The sequence below is a fragment of the Melanotaenia boesemani genome, chromosome 10, assembly GCF_017639745.1.
Source record: "Melanotaenia boesemani isolate fMelBoe1 chromosome 10, fMelBoe1.pri, whole genome shotgun sequence".
In the NCBI taxonomy this organism is placed as follows: Eukaryota; Metazoa; Chordata; class Actinopteri; order Atheriniformes; family Melanotaeniidae; genus Melanotaenia; species Melanotaenia boesemani.
The window spans coordinates 33601392-33619299 of record NC_055691.1 but is presented as its reverse complement, the minus strand read 5'-3'; the positions used below and the strand labels follow the sequence as shown (position 1 = coordinate 33619299).

Below are 17908 nucleotides of genomic sequence, written 5' to 3'. Positions count from 1 at the left end.
GTTTCCATGGAAACCAAAGAACTCAAGTATTTCGTAGAGATGGGATTTATGGCTCTTTGAAGGCAGCCGGATCTTGAGGAGCCGTTCCTTTCAAAGAGCCATTCAAAAGACTGGCTCGTTCTCACAATATCTTACAAAATTTCCCAAATTTTCACAATACATAAGAATGACAAACAACCAAAATATGTACCTATATACAATCCACTATACAAGATAAAAAAAATTGGCGTGTGTATACATGTGTGTGTGTGATTGTGTGAAAGATTTCATTGAGTGTTTTTATTCTTATTCTTATTCTACTTTGATGTATGTAAAGGCTTGTTTTATTGAACAATGAGATATGAACTGAGATATGCATAAATGTTTTGAATCATGTAAAGAACTTTGTGTTGCCTATGGCATGAAAAGCGCTTTATAAATAAAGTTTGATTTGATTTTATTTGATGAAGGCAGTGTCAAAATTTTCTATATAAAAAGAATGGCTCACAAATGAACAGCTCACAGCTGTGAATCGGTTCCCATCGTTTATTTAAAAGAGTCGTTCAAAGGAATCGATTAGTTCATGAATGTCACATCTCTAGTATTCAACTGATTTACCTGAATTTGTCAGAGCAGACCTTCCAGAGAAGTTTAGACAAATCGACCTTGGCTTACAGCTGAGACCTCTTTGAATTAATTCTCTTATACATTTGTTTTTGTTTTTTTTTTTGCTAAGAAATGGCTCAGAGTTCCCAATAAATAGTTCTGGAAGAGTATTAGGTGGAGCCGCTCTAAATGCAGATGAGACTAGGTGTTAGCTGCCTGAGGGAATAGCACCAATAACAATGGCAAATTCTCTAGGAGTAACAGTAAAATTGAATTGTAATAGAAATTCATAATATGTAAATAAGTGACCATCCCTGTTAAGTAACTGACTAACAAGCAAAATGTCTCTTTCCACCCATGTTTTAAATTACAATGACTTATGCTTAAAACAGATGTCCTGATTATTCCAAATGTCATAAGAATGTTTTTATAGATTTTATTAACTTTTCCCCAAAACCAAACAGAGCAAGTGTTGCAAACATAAAATCATGTTCTATAGAATCAAATGCTTTGTGAAAGTCTAAGAACAAAATAAAACTGTCATCCTGTATTAAATCTGAGTAATCTAGTATATCAAGTACCAATCTAATATTGTCAATTATATACCTGTTAGGTAAGAAACTATTCTGAGATTCGTCTATAATATCAGATAGAACTACTTTTAGTTTTTCAGCTAAACATAGAGCGAGAATTTTGTAGTCATTGTTTAATAGGGTAACGGGACGCCAATTATCCAACACAGACTAAAAAGGGATATCTTGTTGGGTTGTACCTGTCGCCTATTGATGATGTCACCATGTTATTGCACACTTTGTAGTGTATGTAAACATTCATGGAAACTGAGACACGAGATGAACAGAGCCGACGTACACTGCTCTGTTCTTGTTCCTACAGCAGTTAAATAAATATGTCCTATGGAGATTAAAGTGGAATTCATCCCGATTCTTTACTTATCGTCCTTATGCAGCAAGAGGAGCAAAGCTGCGCAGTGGAAACTCGAATTAACAGGTTAACCAAAAGCAACCTGCAACTTGACCTGGACTTAGTCTGTATATATGTGTGTGTATGTATACACACACACACACACACACACACACACTACAAGCAAGGCTTTATTTTGCTGTACACCTTACACCAAGTCTGGCAAACGATGGAAGGATTTTACTGAGGCTGTTACTTCTTGTTTGGCCAAAGACATCAATATGATATTGATGTCTTTGGCTAAACAGCTATGATCAGTAGAGCTATGGTAGCTACTGAGAAACCCATTTAGATTTTGTGTATTCCAGGACTGGGTTAGTTCTTCAACAGTTTCCATAAAACACAACATTTAATGTTCACAAAAGCTATAATGGAATAAGCCTTTATGCTCTGCTGCTCCAGAATCAGCAGCGGCAGCTTGGTCTGAGTCCAACCCAGCAGCAAAGCTTCATCTCCAGCCGTCCAGTGGTGCCTTTGAGGGTGAGATGGACACTGGTGGGATGTTTTGGTTTATTAGTGAACTGCTGTACCATTGGTAATTACTAAGACATTCATCAACTCATTAACTGTTCCAGTTATATAATCAATAGTAAAATATAGGCTAAATGTATCTATAACGCAACTTAAGTGGCTGTCCTTGTTGTTGACAGAACCAGGCCCATGTTCCAAAAACAAAGGCTGCTTCAGATAGTGTCATGGTTTGCTCTGATTGTGTGTTTTCTGAGTTTCCGGCTGAGCAGGTTGCCATGGAGACACACGGCAGCGTCTGGAGCTACAGGTGGAACCACCTGCAGCTCATTGCCCTGCTCGTCACAAGCAGCTCTGCATCTGGACTTCTCTCTCTGCCAGCCTACCACCTGCTGTTCTTGCTTGCTCGCCCTGCCTTCCACCTGAACTCAGTCGCCACAATTGGAGATCTTTCCTCAGCTACCTCCTCCACCATCGGACTTCCTCTGGGGTCCAAGTAAGCCACTGAGCTTGTGTTCACCACCCAACTTCACTATCTGGCCCGCACTAATCTTCTGCTCCCTCTCAGGAAGTTTTCCCTGGCCCAGGACCAAGCCTCCAACATAATTATTGTAAATTAACATTATTCATTTCCCTCCTCCACTCTCAGTGAATTCTGCTTTTGGGTCCACCTCTTTGCTTCGGTCCCTGACTGTGACAGTTAGTGAAGAGAATTGTTTAAGGGGCAAAAAAAATAGGACACTTTGTTTTTTTCACATCAGTGCGTGATTGTTCACAATAAAATACCCACTACCTATTTGTTGAGTGGTTTATTGAAAATGTATTTGCAACCAGAGGTGTAATAACGTGGTTTAAGTAGTTATGGGTACCATAGCATTAAAACCAGCGAAATGAGACAACTAATAATACATCATTTACATACTACTACTACTACTACTACATTGTAAAGAAAACAAATTGGGTGCATTACATCAGGCACCGTCAAGAACACTGAAAAACATCATAATACTCAGACGTAAAAAAGTGGCATCAATCCTGGGGTAGAGGGGCCCATGGCCATATTCTTTCTGGAGGCCCAGAATTCCTGGCAGTGCCCTGAGTACAGCTCCACCATGCAGAAAGCTGTTAGCTTTAATTTCTAACCCAAAACAACGAAGTTTAGACAGCAACTGTACTGAGTCTAGGAGAGAAAGAGTTTATGTAACTTTATGGAGAATCTGAGTCCAAAAAACGTACTACTTTGTTACTTACCTGCAATTTTGCAGGAATGAACAGAGAAGGCAAGACAAATTTATTTGTATAGCACATTTCACCTACAAGACAATTCAAAGGGCTTTACATAAAACAAAAGCATTACAGCGGGGTGCAGGAAGCAAAAACAAGTGCATTAAAAACAAACATTAAAGAAATAAAAAATAAATTAAATAACAAAAAAAAGTCTAAATAAAATAGATAAAGTGCAAGAAATACATTTCTACTGTGGGGAAAAACAGTATTAAAACATGATCACGTTTAAAGATTCCAGCTTCATATTTATTTCCTTTTAGACTAACAAATTTTAATTTTCTTAACCCATCCCACAACATCTGTGATTTAAGCTTTTAATATCTTTAATTCCGGGTTAATTCTTAGTGCTTTGTTTACCCCTCGATAACCCATCTCCTTATTATATCTCTTTTACAAGTGTAATGCATTTTGCCCATTTCAGTTCATTTTTACAAATAGTTCTATAATTTTAGCATAACGTGATTCTCACCTCTGATCGCTTACTGGTCCTTCATTGTTTTGCAGCCTCTTCTCTTGTCTTTATCCGGTTGACAATGACGGTCTAATTGTTTGATTGAAGAAGGTTTCTGCTGTTTTATGATCCTGAAAATATTTAGTTTCCTCGTTAAAAGTTACGATGAGTGTTGCTGGATATATCAGACCGTGTTTTATTTTTGCCTGATGTCATTTCATCCTGAGATCCTTAAACTGCGCTCTTCCTTTGGACACCTCTGCTGTTAAATCAGGGGAAATTCTCACTGTCATGCCCCTGAAAAGCAGCGCTCTTTCTTTCTTTGCTATGTGTAGAGCAGCGTTTCTGGCGAGGTATCTCTGCATTCTGACGCTCTTCAACCAGATGTCGTTGTCTGCCCCCTCTATGCGCCACTTCCACTTCGAGTTGACACGGCAGATTTTTATCTTTAAATACCTCTTGAAAGAAAGATGCCATAAATTCTGTAGGATGTCCCTTTTCCACATCAAGGCCAAGGCCCAACACGCTGATGTTGAATCTTCGCTGAAATTATCCAGCTTTTCCGTTTTTTCTGACTTCTTTGTTTTTCATTCATGGAGCACGTTACAAACTTTCTCCATTCATTCTGCCTTGCGTGCTGGAGAGCGCCACCTCCATATCAGCTGGTTTATCTGCACTCCTTCAGTTCGACCTTTAAAAAATCCAGTTCAGGTTGCAATTTATCTGTTGCTTCTTTTATTTCTTTTCTTATTATCGAACGGATGAATGCAGCAAATTCAGGTTGATGCTCCATTGTGTCGCCTCAGCTTCCATCCTGATTTTCTCAGGTGTGGCAGGTGAGACACTTGGTGTGTCTTTTTTCAGTTTTTTAGGCATCGGTTCCACTAATAACAGTTTTGAGACAATTCTTGTAATCAATTCGGTTCAGTTCATTTTTGAAAAGATCCACATTATTTCTTCATCATAATTACTTTAGGAGTTCGGTGTCTTCACCACCCGCAACCGGATATGACGTGTGGGGCGGTGGGGGGTGACATAGGCGGGATGCCATGCCGCACGTCATCCTTTTGGAACAAAGGGTGGGGGCGTGGCAAACATAACCTTTGACGCCAAAGGGAGGGGCGTGTCTATAAATAGGGCCGTTCTCTCGAAGGTTTCTCATTTAGCTTTGAAGCTTGAAGTGGACGGTCACAGAAACGAAAACAAGCGTTGAAAACAAGTTAACACTGAGAGAAAATGGCAGTAATTATAAATACTAGACGTGGAGGTTATCAGATCGAGGAATCCCAGGATTCAGGCAGTTTTGGAGATGTGTTTAGGTGCACAAAAATGGACACCGAAGAAGTTGTTGCCGTTAAAATAATCAAGGAAGGATTTCGTGATGTTGCGAAAGCAGAGTATAAAATGTTAAAGAAAATCCAACGACTTGATCCTGATAGAAACAATTTAGTCAAATTTCACGAAGGTTTCAAATACAATAATCAAATCTGCTTTGCATTTGAATTTCTGGACAAAAACCTATTTCAGCTTTTGGAGGAAACGGACTTTACACCACTGCCCGTCTCTGACATCAAACTTATAGCTCAGCAGATGCTAGTATCTTTAAAAGCACTGAAGAGAAAGAAAATTGTCCATACTGACATCAAAACTGACAACATAATGCTTGTTAATCATCAGTTACATCCGTTTAAAGTGAAATTGATTGATTTTGGCCTAGCTACAAAGAAATCCAAACTGCCAGTGGGAGAGGAACTTCAGCCTCTTGGTTGCAGGGCTCCAGAGATCATTTTAGGCCTTCCACTCGATGAAGGAATTGATATGTGGACTCTTGGCTGCGTTTTGGCTGAATTGTTTACTTGTCACAATATGTACCCTACAAGTTCTGAATATGAAATGTTGAGAACCATCGTGCAACTGCAAGGAATGATCCCAAATGATTTAATTCAAAATGGATTAAATAGAGAGAAATATTTTACTCCCTCCCAAGATTCTGCTGGTTGTCCTTGGCGGCTAAAGACACCAGAAGAATATTATGCCAACATGGAACAAGAGGAAAGTGATAACAACATTTGCGATTTCATAAGCTCTTTAGATGAGCTGTCAGAGTTGCACAAGATTCCTGATGACCCTGACGACACTTCGGCTTTTATTGACCTTCTCAAAAAGATGCTGGAAATCGATCCAAAGAAACGTATCACACCAAGAGATGCCCTTAAGCATGGCTTTTTCACAAGGGATCATCAAGGGGTCGTTTCATCACAGCCAGAGGCTGTTCGGATCCAGTCAAATACAGAATCTAATGACCTATGTGTCATACCTCCACAATCTGACACAAGGAATTCCCAAGTGAATTCTGTACAGAGAGAAACAGTAAATCCATCTGCAGACGTCATTTCATCACAGCCAGAGGCTGTTCGGATTCAGTCAAATACAGAATCTGATGAGTTATGTGTCATACCGCCACAATCTGAAACAAGGAATTCCCAAGTGAATTCTGTACAGAGAGAAACAGTAAATCCATCTGTAGACGCCATTTCATCACAGCAAGAGGCTGTTCGGATTCAGTCAAATACAGAATCTGATGAGTTATGTGTCATACCTCCACAATCTGAAACAAGGAATTCCCAAGTGAATTCTGTACAGAGAGAAACAGTAAATCCATCTGTAGACGTCATTTCATCACAGCCAGAGGCTGTTCGGATTCAGTCAAATACAGAATCTAACAGACAAAATGACGCAGCTGCTGCCGTCTGTCAGGAATTGAGTCCCACACAAAGATCAGAGAATTTATTCTCTTTTGCGAACATAGATTCGCGGTGTTGTGCTGAATGGAATTGCAAAGAAATGTTTTTCAAGCCAATTGGTAATTTTTTTTCAAGCATATTTGAGTGCTTCTCATGCTGTAGAGCAAACACATGAAAACACAGTGTTTTCTCCCACCAGACAGCAGCTGACCCACCACTGAAACTTTGCATGGCATTGCAAGCACCTCTGCAGCAGCAAAGACAACAAAAATTTTTATATAGAAGGATCTCTCAGAATCCTGAGATCCCTAATTAATCACCAAAGCTCAATATTCAATACAGACAGATGTCCACACACAGCTAGAAGCTACCAGACCAGAATTTCTCTCTGCCTCTCATCAAAAGACTGGATACAACCATCAAAGCAGGACTCAAGGTGCTTTACAGAATACAAGAAGCATCATTTAACATTAAAAGCAAAGAAAAAGGATGAAGAAAGAACATACAACAGCATTAAAACACCACCAAGGTTCAAAAGTCAAACTTAAAAGAAACATGCTTACAGCACATCAACAAACCACAGGAACATTAACAAGATCATCGTTCCAGCAGCTTCACCAGGGTCAGTATTACAGCTCACTGATTCTTGGGAATTTGGATAAAACAGGTTCTAATTTTAAAGTAAAAGCTCGCTATTTAAAAAAATCTGAAGATATGTCATTAAAGGCAGAATTTGTAGGATTTTCAACATAAATTCATGTAGGCCAGCATTTTACTGTTAATTATACAGACGTCCTACTGTAATCAACTTTACACGATGTTACTGCAGTAGAAGAAATCTGTTGATTACAACACATTGCTGTTTTTTTAACAAATTTAGAGTAAACAACTGGCAGCTGGGTTGCCAGTAAATTACAGTTTTTCGAAAGTAGCATTACTGTTTGATTTACAATATATTGTTATTCTTAACATTCAATATAAAATAGGTATTCTAGATTTGTTAACTAGTGTGTTGCAACATAAAAGAAAACACTTAGAAATGTTAAATCCCATTATGTCAACCAGCATGTATCTGAAAAAAAACAACAACAACAACAACAACAAAAAAAAAAACATACATAAGCACTAACTCAAAAGTTAGCTGATACACAGTCCCTTACCTAATGGACCACATAAAAAAAGCTTTTGACAACAAGACAACTTAGTCCCTTGAAGCTGAACTTTTTTGATAAGTATGTAGAGGGTAAAACATGTGGTTAAATAAGTAAGTAATAATAAGGTCAAATAAGTCACATTCTGAAAAAGAAATGGCCATCTATTCCTTGTAAAATAATACTTTCAACTAACACAAAGACTTTCTGAATTAAGTATTAACTGTGACCCTTACTTTTGAGTAAATCTTGAAATTAAATATGCATGAATTAAACAGAAAATGTATGGAAATAAAGCATTGTACAAACTCAACACTTTGCTGCTTTTTCAATACAGAACACTGTTTTTTAGTGGAATTAGAGGAAAGAATAATATGCAACAGTATGATGCAAGATGGACGATGAAATATTTAACTTTTAAACTAAATCATATAAAACATGTGCACATCTTTTTTGTTTTATAAAGATTTTTAAAAAAAATACTTGAGTCTTCTTAAGGGCAAAATAAGAACACCAGCATCAACAAAATATTTTTTCACACACTCCCAAGATAAATCCTTCTGCCTTAACAGTGAAAATCTAAATAGAAATGTTAGACAATTACATCTTAAGAACCAAAACTGAGTGCCCTAAATTTAACTAAAACATGTTTTCCAGAAACATAAAAATGAGGCTCTGGCCTTTTTAAAAGAGGGTACATGCCAATTTTGCTGACATTTTTATATAGTAATTTTAAATAAAACACATCCTTCAAGAACATTCATTCATGCTTTTGGGGGGTTGAGGAGGTTTGTTCTCACTAACATATGAAATTTCACTCAAAAGTCCATGAGCTTCTTCAGCAGAGTGGAGACATGAGGGTTGACAGTGGCTGACTTCTTTTGAACAGTTTTCCCGGTTTTCTTGGAGATGATCTTGCCACAGCTGGCCTTGGTTCCTCTTTCAGGGCTGATACCAATAAAGCGCCTAAAAACAATTTGAGATTAGAGTTTGAACATCATATGATGGTTAAAAAAGTCTGGCTTTAAGATGTGCTTGGTAGGACAAGGGATGGGAACCAAACTTTACCTCCATGAATTCCAGTGTACAGGCAGCTTCTTCTTGATATTGTAGATTAAAGATGTCGTACACTGAAAACACTGAATGCCCTCCAATAGAACCTGGTTCTCAAGACTTATCATCCAGCGCCCAGCTGTCATATGGTCTTTTCCACCTGAAAAATTAAATTTAAAGTAAATATAACAAGTATTGTGACTTTTACAAATTACTTTCTGTATAATTTCTTAAACAACATCCATTGAAAGAAGAAATGATGTTACATGCAGCACACATAATATGAAAGCTTAGCTCATCTGCATGTTATTGTACAGAACTGTGCAAGAAGTCTTAAGCCACAATCAGATTTGCTTTTCTTTACCAGGTTATGGCCATCTTGAGTCATTTTCCAGTTTTGCCTTCTTTTATAAGATTCCTACTGGCACTCAGGAATTATGACCTCAAACTTAAAAATAAGGGTTTCTACAGACAAAATGAATGTTGTCCTGACACTGAGTGATTGCTATTAGCACTCATCTTGAAACAGTTCATCTTGAACTGGATCTACATCCCTTGATTCTTTCAGTTCAGTTTTGTGAACTGAACTGACGTGACTGAACTTTGGCCTTATTTATTAGCTGGCTACCAATGAGCTCAACTATCACAAGATGTGCTTTATATGCTTGACAAAAAAACCACAAAAACAAACACAAAAACAAAAACAAAAAACGAACACAACAATAAATCAAAGGCTCTCTTCATGTCTTAAAAGGAAACCTGGTGGTTTACACATTTTTCCTGAAACTTCTTTAAGGTTTGGTGAGCTATTACCTGCATTTTCTGGTTGTATTTTAACACAAGGACTGAAAAATAAATATAGTCATTGAAACTTTGCAGTTTATGTAGATTACCAGTATACTTACAAAGCAGTATTAAGCGTGGAGTCAAAGGCAGGCTGAAGGTCTTCTCAACATCCATCACTGTGGCAGACGACTGAAAGGAACAAGGAAATTTGAGAGATAACATAAGTTTTTCAGGATAAGTTTTATTAGGGCAACAATGTGCTGAAATATATCAGAATAAATATTCAGTTTAAGGTAGAACAGAGATAAATTTGTCAAAAACTGTGTGGCATCAACATTTTCTGGGCACACTTCTGACTGTTCACTACATGCATCAATAGGAAGAGTAAGGTCCGTATCATTTAACTGATCCCTTCCTATGAATTCTCATGTGCCTAACATATGCCATTGCAGTGGCACATTGACTGGCACAGACGTGACATGGAAACATTTTTGATCCAATCCAACCATATAAAATAAAAACATGTAAAACAAAGTATGTGTCAGATCATGACACAGAATGGGCTGGTTTAATATCAGCTTTGTGGAAGCTTATGAAAATGCTTGTGAAATGTTTGCTGCAGCTTCAACGAACTTCACTTTCTACAAATAATAACTGCACAATACACGTAAAAGGTTCAGCAACCGTCAACTTTCATCCCAGAATGCCACGCTATTCACAGTATACTGCAGTATTTTATTAAAAAGCAGTAACAATTGCCCATAATGCATGTTTCTAACTGCACATTATCGTTTTTATGAGAAACGGTATGTTACTGTTCAGTTTTGGCTGTTTTTCTACAGCTATTTGTTACAGTATGGGATTTTTGGCTCTTTGAAGGCAGCCGGATCTTGAGGAGCCGTTCCTTTCAAAGAGCCATTCAAAAGACTTGTTCGTTCTCACAATATCTTACAAAATTTCACAATACATAAGAATGACAAACAATCAAAATATGTACCTATATAAAATCCACTATACAAGATAAAAAAAATTATAGAAAAAATATTGATAAAACAGGATAAACCTGAGCAGTCAGTGTAAATTCTAGTAAATGTTTTAAATAGAACTCACGGTATTTGTTTCCGAACAATACTCTCTGTTGCCTATGGCATGAAAGCGCTTTATAAATAAAGTTTGATTTGATTTGATTTGATTTGATGAAGGCAGTGTCAAAAATTTCTATATAAAAAGAATGGCTCACAAATGAACGGCTCACAGCTGTGAATCGGTTCCCATCGTTCATTTAAAAGAGTCGTTCAAAAGAATCGATTCGTTCATGAACGTCACATCTCTAGTATTTTGGTCTCATGACGAAATAAACGAAAGATTATTTCATGTTTAATCCTGAATGTCATCCAGTTAATTAGTCATTTACAGACCATTTTGCTTTTTATACACTGTAATACAATTAAACATCGTGCCGAGTTGATTATTTGCAAATAAAAAGATATATGACCGACTCTAGGGAAAATATTCAGAATATCATATATAAAACAATCGAGACTTGAAAACATAGCCTACATATTATTTTGAATTTTATAGTTTTATAGACCAATAAATCTTTAACCTACATTTTTGCTAAATAAAATACTTTACAATGATGAGTAGTCAGGTCACTACAGTTTTAGGTAGAACCTGTAAAAACACCGTTACAATAATCAGGCCGACTAAAGATGAAAGCTGGACTAGTTTTTCCAGGTCCTGCTGAGACATCAGATCTTTTACCCTTGATATATTCTTAAGGGCTGATTTTGTGATTCCTTTAATTTGTTTCTCAAATTTAAGGTCTGAGTCCGTCACTACACCCAGATTTCTGGCCTGGTTGGTGGTTTTTAGGTGTACAGACTGAAGCTCTGTGGTGACCTTTAATGGTTTTTCTTTGGCTCCAAAGACAATCACCTCAGGTTTGCTTTTGTTTAACTGAAAAAAGTTCAGACCCATCCAGTCATTAATCTCCTCAATGCATTGCACTTGAACATATTTACTGTAAAAAAACAAACAAACTCATGAACATAAAGTAGACTGGAGATATTAATTTACAGTAAATAGAGGCATAATGTTTTTTTATTTGACAAAATAAACATTTGAAATTGTAGAAATGTTGAAAGTTGTTAGTATTTTTTTTAAACGAAGAATTGCATTTAAAAACTTATAATTAAATGCAGCTACTGGTTATATCAACTTGAATAAAATGTGATTGTTTTTTGTATTTTTTTAAAATAAAATTCTTTAGCAAGATTTTATATTATTTCAAATCAGAGGTTTTCATTTATATCATTCTAAACTTATTGGTTTCAGATTTTTCTACTTTCAGATCTTGGACGCTGATGGAAGTGATTATTACTCAAAGCAGGTAAATGACTATTATTCTATTCTATTCTATTCTATTCTATTCTATTATACAGTCTTTTAGCAGACGTTTTTCTCCAAAGCAGCTTACATCTGAGAATAAGAACAGCACAAGCAAGAAAGGAAATAGGAGGGGACGTCATATTTAGGTGGTGGCCAGACTGCTGAGTCCAGTTGGACCCAGGTGGTGTCCTGCTAGAGGCGGTGCATTTTCTCTCCCTCTCTCTCTCTCTTTCTCTTTCCCTTCTCCTCCCTGCAGCAGTCCTTTGTTTAATTTAGAGATCAACATTTCATCACACAATATCAATGATTTGGGGCGGTTGCTTTCACCGTAAACTTCAGAGTAAATGCGCACTTGAAATACAGCCGCTGGTTTCGTCAGGGCGGCTGGCTTCACCGCAGTGCTGATATGTGCCAAAGAGCTGGACAAATCTTTCTAACTCATTCAGACGAGTAGAAGAGTTAAGCTAAGTGCGGAAATGCCTTTTAAAAAGATTAGTTTTTAATCTTGCTCTTAAAAGTGAATAAGGACTCTGCGGATCGGACAGAGTTCGGTAGATCGTTCCACCACCGGGGAAAAAAACAAAGGATTTAGTATTAGTATTAGTATTAGTATTAGTATTAGTATTAGTATTAGTATTAGTATTATTAGTATTAGTATTTGTAACTGAAGTCAGCGTTTACACAGGAGCATGAAGCAAAAGCACATAAAGCACAAGGAAAGATGTTTAACGAAATCAAATCAAAGACAGAAACTGATTTCAAAATAAAAACTGAAACTAAAGTTCATAAACCCAAAGAACAAGAAAACCAAAACAAAACAAAACAGAACAAACCAAAACACAGAGGCCATGATATTATTATCAGTTTAACGGTCCAAGCCTCGCCAACACCCCCTCCTTTCTTCTTTCATAAGTTTTGATTTGTACGAAAGTGAAACTTGGGGGGAGCTGGGAAGATGGCAGAAAGCGCAGCACCTGATTCTTTATTCTGCTCTGTTTGCTTGGAGGTGTTGAAGAACCCCGCGACTCTTCCTTGTGGCCACAGCTACTGTATGGACTGTATAAACAGCTACTGGAACCAAGAGGAGCAGAGAGGTGCTTGCATCTGTCCCCAGTGTAGACAGAAGTTCTGCCCCAGACCTGTGTTGAACAAGAACACAGTTCTGGCTGATCTGATGGTTAATATGGCAGAGGGTGGACGACCCACCAGTCCTGAGAAGAATGAAGTTGGTTCAGGAGATGTGGAGTGTGACTTCTGCACCGTGAGGAAGCTGAAAGCTGTCAAGTCTTGCCTGGTGTGTCTGGCTTCTTACTGTGCCACACACTTGCAGCCTCATTATGAGTCTGCTGCATTCAAAAGGCACAAACTGGTGGAGGTGTCGACTTCCATTCAGGAGAAGATCTGCTCCAAGCATGACAAGCTGCTCGAGGTCTACTGTCGCACTGATGACCAATGCATCTGTCTGCTTTGTGTGATAGATGAGCACAAAGGTCATGACACCGTCTCAGCTGCAGGAGAGCGGGAAGAGAAACAAGTAAGAACTTTATTTCTGCTCACAGCTGCTTGTAGGTCACTAATAGTCATGTTGCTGTTAAAAATCACTGTGAAATCAATATTTCCATTTCCAATTAGAATGTTTTGTTCTTGTACTGGATGTTTTATTTCTATATTTGTGTTTGCTACAGAGTGAATCATATTATTTGTTTTAGGGAAAATTTGGAATGAAGAAGCAGAAATTCCAGCAAGGAATACAGGAAAGAGGAAAGCAGCTTCGGCAGCTGAAACAGAAAATGAAAGCACTGCAGGTGACTTTTTATCTTTATTTTCTTCAGCTTACGTTTAAATGCAAACAGTATCTCCCCCTATTTCCTGTAAATGAATGAATTCCTTTTCTTTTTTGCCGTTAGAGCTCTAGAGATGCGGCGCTTGATCAAAACGAGAAGGCCTACGCTGAAATGGTCATGATGGCAGACAAAAGGCGAGCTGAAATGAAGGAGCTGATTGTTGAAAAGGAAAAGGCTGCAGTGAGTCGAGCTGAGGCATTCATGGATCGACTTGGGAGGGAGATCAGTGATCTGAGGAGGAGAGAGGATGAAATTAATCAGCTGACGCTGACTGAGGATCACATTTATTTCCTGCAGGTACACATACCATTCCTTACATTATGTGGTGTGAAGGACGGCAGTTTGTTTTATTGTTTTTGCATTTTCTAGCACTGCAAGCCCATTTTTGACTGCACAGAACCTCAAGCATCCTCTGATTTCAACATCCAGCTACACACACCTTTTGACTTTGTGACAAAGGCTATTTCAGAGTTGAAAGGGAAAATGGAGCTCATGGCAAAAGATATTGAACAAATATCAGAGAAAAGTAAGAAATGTTTTATTTTATACACCGGTGTTCCTTATCTTTATAGTTCAGTTGCACTGTCAAAAATCCTGTTTTCTGCTTTTAGTCAAGATTGATCAGGATCCAAAGACAAGAGAGGAGTTCTCCATGTGTGAGTTCTTTGTGTGAAACATGTTCTCATCTAGTCCTCATACTTCTGTGGTGATCATTCAATAACATTTTATTGCATTTTCAGATGCCTGCAGCCTCAGTTTGGATCCCAACACTGCATTTGAGAACCTGTGGATCTCTGAGGGAAACAACAAGGTAACCTGGATCAAAAGAGCCCAGAAGTACCCCTACCACCCTGAGAGATTTCTCAAATATGATCAAGTGTTGTGCTGTGAGGGTTTATCTGGGCATGGCTACTGGGAGGTTGAATGGAAAGGGCCCAGGGCTGAAGTAGCTGTGTGCTATAAAGGGGCAAAGCTGGAAGAAAGTTGCTTTGGATACAATGACCAATCCTGGTCCATTTCCCTTTCAAATTCTGGATGCCACTTTTGGCACAATGGAATCAAAACCAGAGTGCCCACCCCCTGTTCTTCTACAGTGGGAGTGTATCTGGACCACAAGGCAGGAATCTTGTCTTTTTACAGCGTGTCTGAATCTGGTCAGATGATGCTCCTCCACAGGGTTCGGAGCGAGTTTTCCCAGCCTCTGTTCCCTGGGTTCATGGTCTCCAGAGGAGCTTCAGTTAGGATAAAAGCACCATAGATGGTCAGGGCTGTTTACATTAGGCAAGATCTTTATCTGTGCAAATTAAACTCTACTGTTGATTGTTTTCTATAGTTAAAGATAGCTTTTTATAATACTATACTACATGTTAACCATTTATATAGCATCTGTATCTGTATAGAACTGATACTGTAATAATTTTGAAAATATAAGAAATATAATGTTACTGTAAACTCAGAATTTTTTTTGCTTCCAAATGTTGAAATAAAGCCATTGAAACTGAATAAAAGTGTTAAAAGTCCTTTTAACTAACAGATCTAATTTTTATCAGAAGGGTTGAATATTGTTTTTATTGCATAAGCTACAAGCACGGCTTCATTTAATACTACTGTGTATTACAATGTTCCACATTTCAGAAAGGTATAATTATAAAATACAAACTTTACTGTCTTGGCTACCTCAAAACTCAGTGTTTATGAAACTATATTAGGCGTTGATTGAAAATTAGTCTGTTTTCTTATATTACTGATATATCAGTGACATGCAAAGGTGCAGTTCGTAGTAGTCTGAGTGTTCAGACTACAGTTTTAGAGACATATTTCTCTAAAGCACCTCATGTGCCAGTGCCACCCAAGAACAAGCAGGGCCCAAATTAATAAGTTTAATTATGCAACTCGGTTCAAGAGTAATATAAACAAGAAAAGCTTAAGTTCTTTTAGCATAAGTTTTAGCAAAAATTAATGGAAGGACAGTATCAGAAACATATTTGTCCAATTAGATTGGAAAGAAAATGGCTTACAAATAATTATATTATATTATATTATATTATATTATATTATATTATATTATATTATATTATATTATATTATATTATATTATATTATATTTCTGTACACTTGAAGTTAGCATGGAAAAATCAGCTTCTCAAATATTTTTTATCAATACTGAGATTTAAATGATCTAATTGATTACTTTGCAAGTGTTGCATTTAAAAACCTTATTTTATACAAAGAAAAAACAAAACAAACAAACAAGCATGTTTTTGTTGTTGCCTGAAAACTGTCTTTTCAATGTCTTGATTTTCTTGATCTAAATGGTAACCCTTCATTGAAAGAGCTGCTCATAGTCATGTTTGTAACGTCAGATTTATGCACACCTCTTCAAATGAAATGTTTCTAACTAAACAGCCTGGCAGGGAGTAAACTGTAAAGCAAAGGTCTGCAGCAAGTGTTGCTATAATTAGATTGTATTATTTTAATTTGGTTGAAAAGCAAAACTAACTGAAACCTGATTATTTGATAGCCCAATGTGCAGTTCCAAAAACAAGTAAATAAAGTCACAGGGTCAAATTTATAGAAAGGTTTTCAAGCTGGTCATGTGCTGTTTCCTTAAAACAAATGCAACAGTAACGTTGACTTTTCTGAGTCATCACCAAACCGCCAATTTACAAACTCTGAAGTGGCTAACTGTCATTTTCTCTTTTGCTTTTATGACCTAACGGGCATCATCCATCTTTTACTTAGATTTTTCAAACGTCTAACATCAAATGTAAAACTGAAACTAACCTGGTAAGTACCGGACAAACCCGTGAAGCTTCAGCAAACACAACAGGAGAAAAACAACCTTCAGCTGGATTCTGCTCAACACAATGGCTGAACTGCTGCTAATATTAATCTATTTATTACGGCACTGTATGTATGTTTAAGCAAGAAACCCAACTATTAACAGAAAAAGTCCTGCTCAAGCCGTGTGCCTATTTATTTAGGCCTCTTGCAGAAAATGCACACTTCAAATAAAATGAGTTTCTTCATGGAAATATTATTATAAATATAAAAGGTCTATTTGTTCCTTTTGGGGGTCATAATGAAGGGAAATTTATTATGATGTGTAAATATCAATATATAATCAAGATAAATGATTTGAGTTACACAATACTGTGCAAGGCACCAAAAGCTCTTCTAAGTGAATTCACACCACATTCATGTTGGTGGAGATGAGCTGAAAGCTACAGTCTGGGGCAGATTGATGAAAACACTCAGACACCTGTGATACCGACATGGAGGGTGAAGTGTTTTTCCCAAGGACACAACGACAGATTAAATGGGGGAGCAGGATTCAAACCGCCAACCTTCCAGTTATTGGACGACTGTAGGAACCACCCCTGCCTCTAGCATGTACTGGTGATAAATAGATGGAGGTGGCTCACAGGTTAGTATAACTGGAAAGAGTTTTAGACTCACCTATAACAACACTCTCAGGATGAATATGAATGTCCTTTTGGAGGGATTCAGCTGTAGCTCTAAACCTCCATCAAGCCATAACACAATATGTGAATATTTTCTCTGTAAAGGCCAACTCTGACAAAGAGAAGCAGAATATAATTACAGAGGTTTTAGCACAGTTCAGGGGATTGGTAGTCTAGCAGTTACAGAGGTGGGCTTGGGTCTGAACCTGGGTTTGAGTCCCCAGTGTACCAACAAAGATGAACCACTGTGGGCCCCCCCCATATACTCCCCGGGCACCACAACATGGCAGCCCACTGCTCTCTGGTACATCTAGATATGCATCAAATACAGAGCTGAATTATTATTTTTATTATTATTATTATTATTATTATGCTATTTGCCATGTTAGTAAAACTATGAAATGCATCTGGAAACTATGAATTACACATGTAATTGAACTTGTTTCATTTGTGAACAAATATCAGGACTAAAATGGCAAAACTAAAGTAAACTGTAACTATAGTATTTCAATATTATTTCTAATGTTACTTGATAAAGATGCTTATTTGCTTTTATTACTATATTTGTTTAGTTTTATTCAGTTTAATTTGTATTTTTATGTTCTGAACTTGATTTCTTCATTAAGGCTTCCACCAATACACTGTAATGTTAATTTAGTTTATTTACAATGACATTTCCACAACACACTTGTTGAATTATATG

The 17908-nt window shown here is 37.3% G+C and overlaps 1 protein-coding gene across 1 annotated transcript; it reads left to right on the top strand.

The window, feature by feature from the left end:
• Nucleotides 1–12670: 12670 nt before the first annotated feature.
• Nucleotides 12671–15238, top strand: LOC121647093 (tripartite motif-containing protein 16-like). The gene is made up of 6 exons (XM_041996251.1): nt 12671–13431; nt 13607–13702; nt 13805–14038; nt 14111–14267; nt 14353–14397; nt 14482–15238. The coding sequence occupies exons 1-6, from the start codon at nt 12853–12855 to the stop codon at nt 14997–14999; spliced, it is 1629 nt and encodes a 542-aa protein (XP_041852185.1). The 5' UTR covers nt 12671–12852; the 3' UTR covers nt 15000–15238.
• The last annotated feature ends 2670 nt before the right edge of the window (nt 15239–17908 follow it).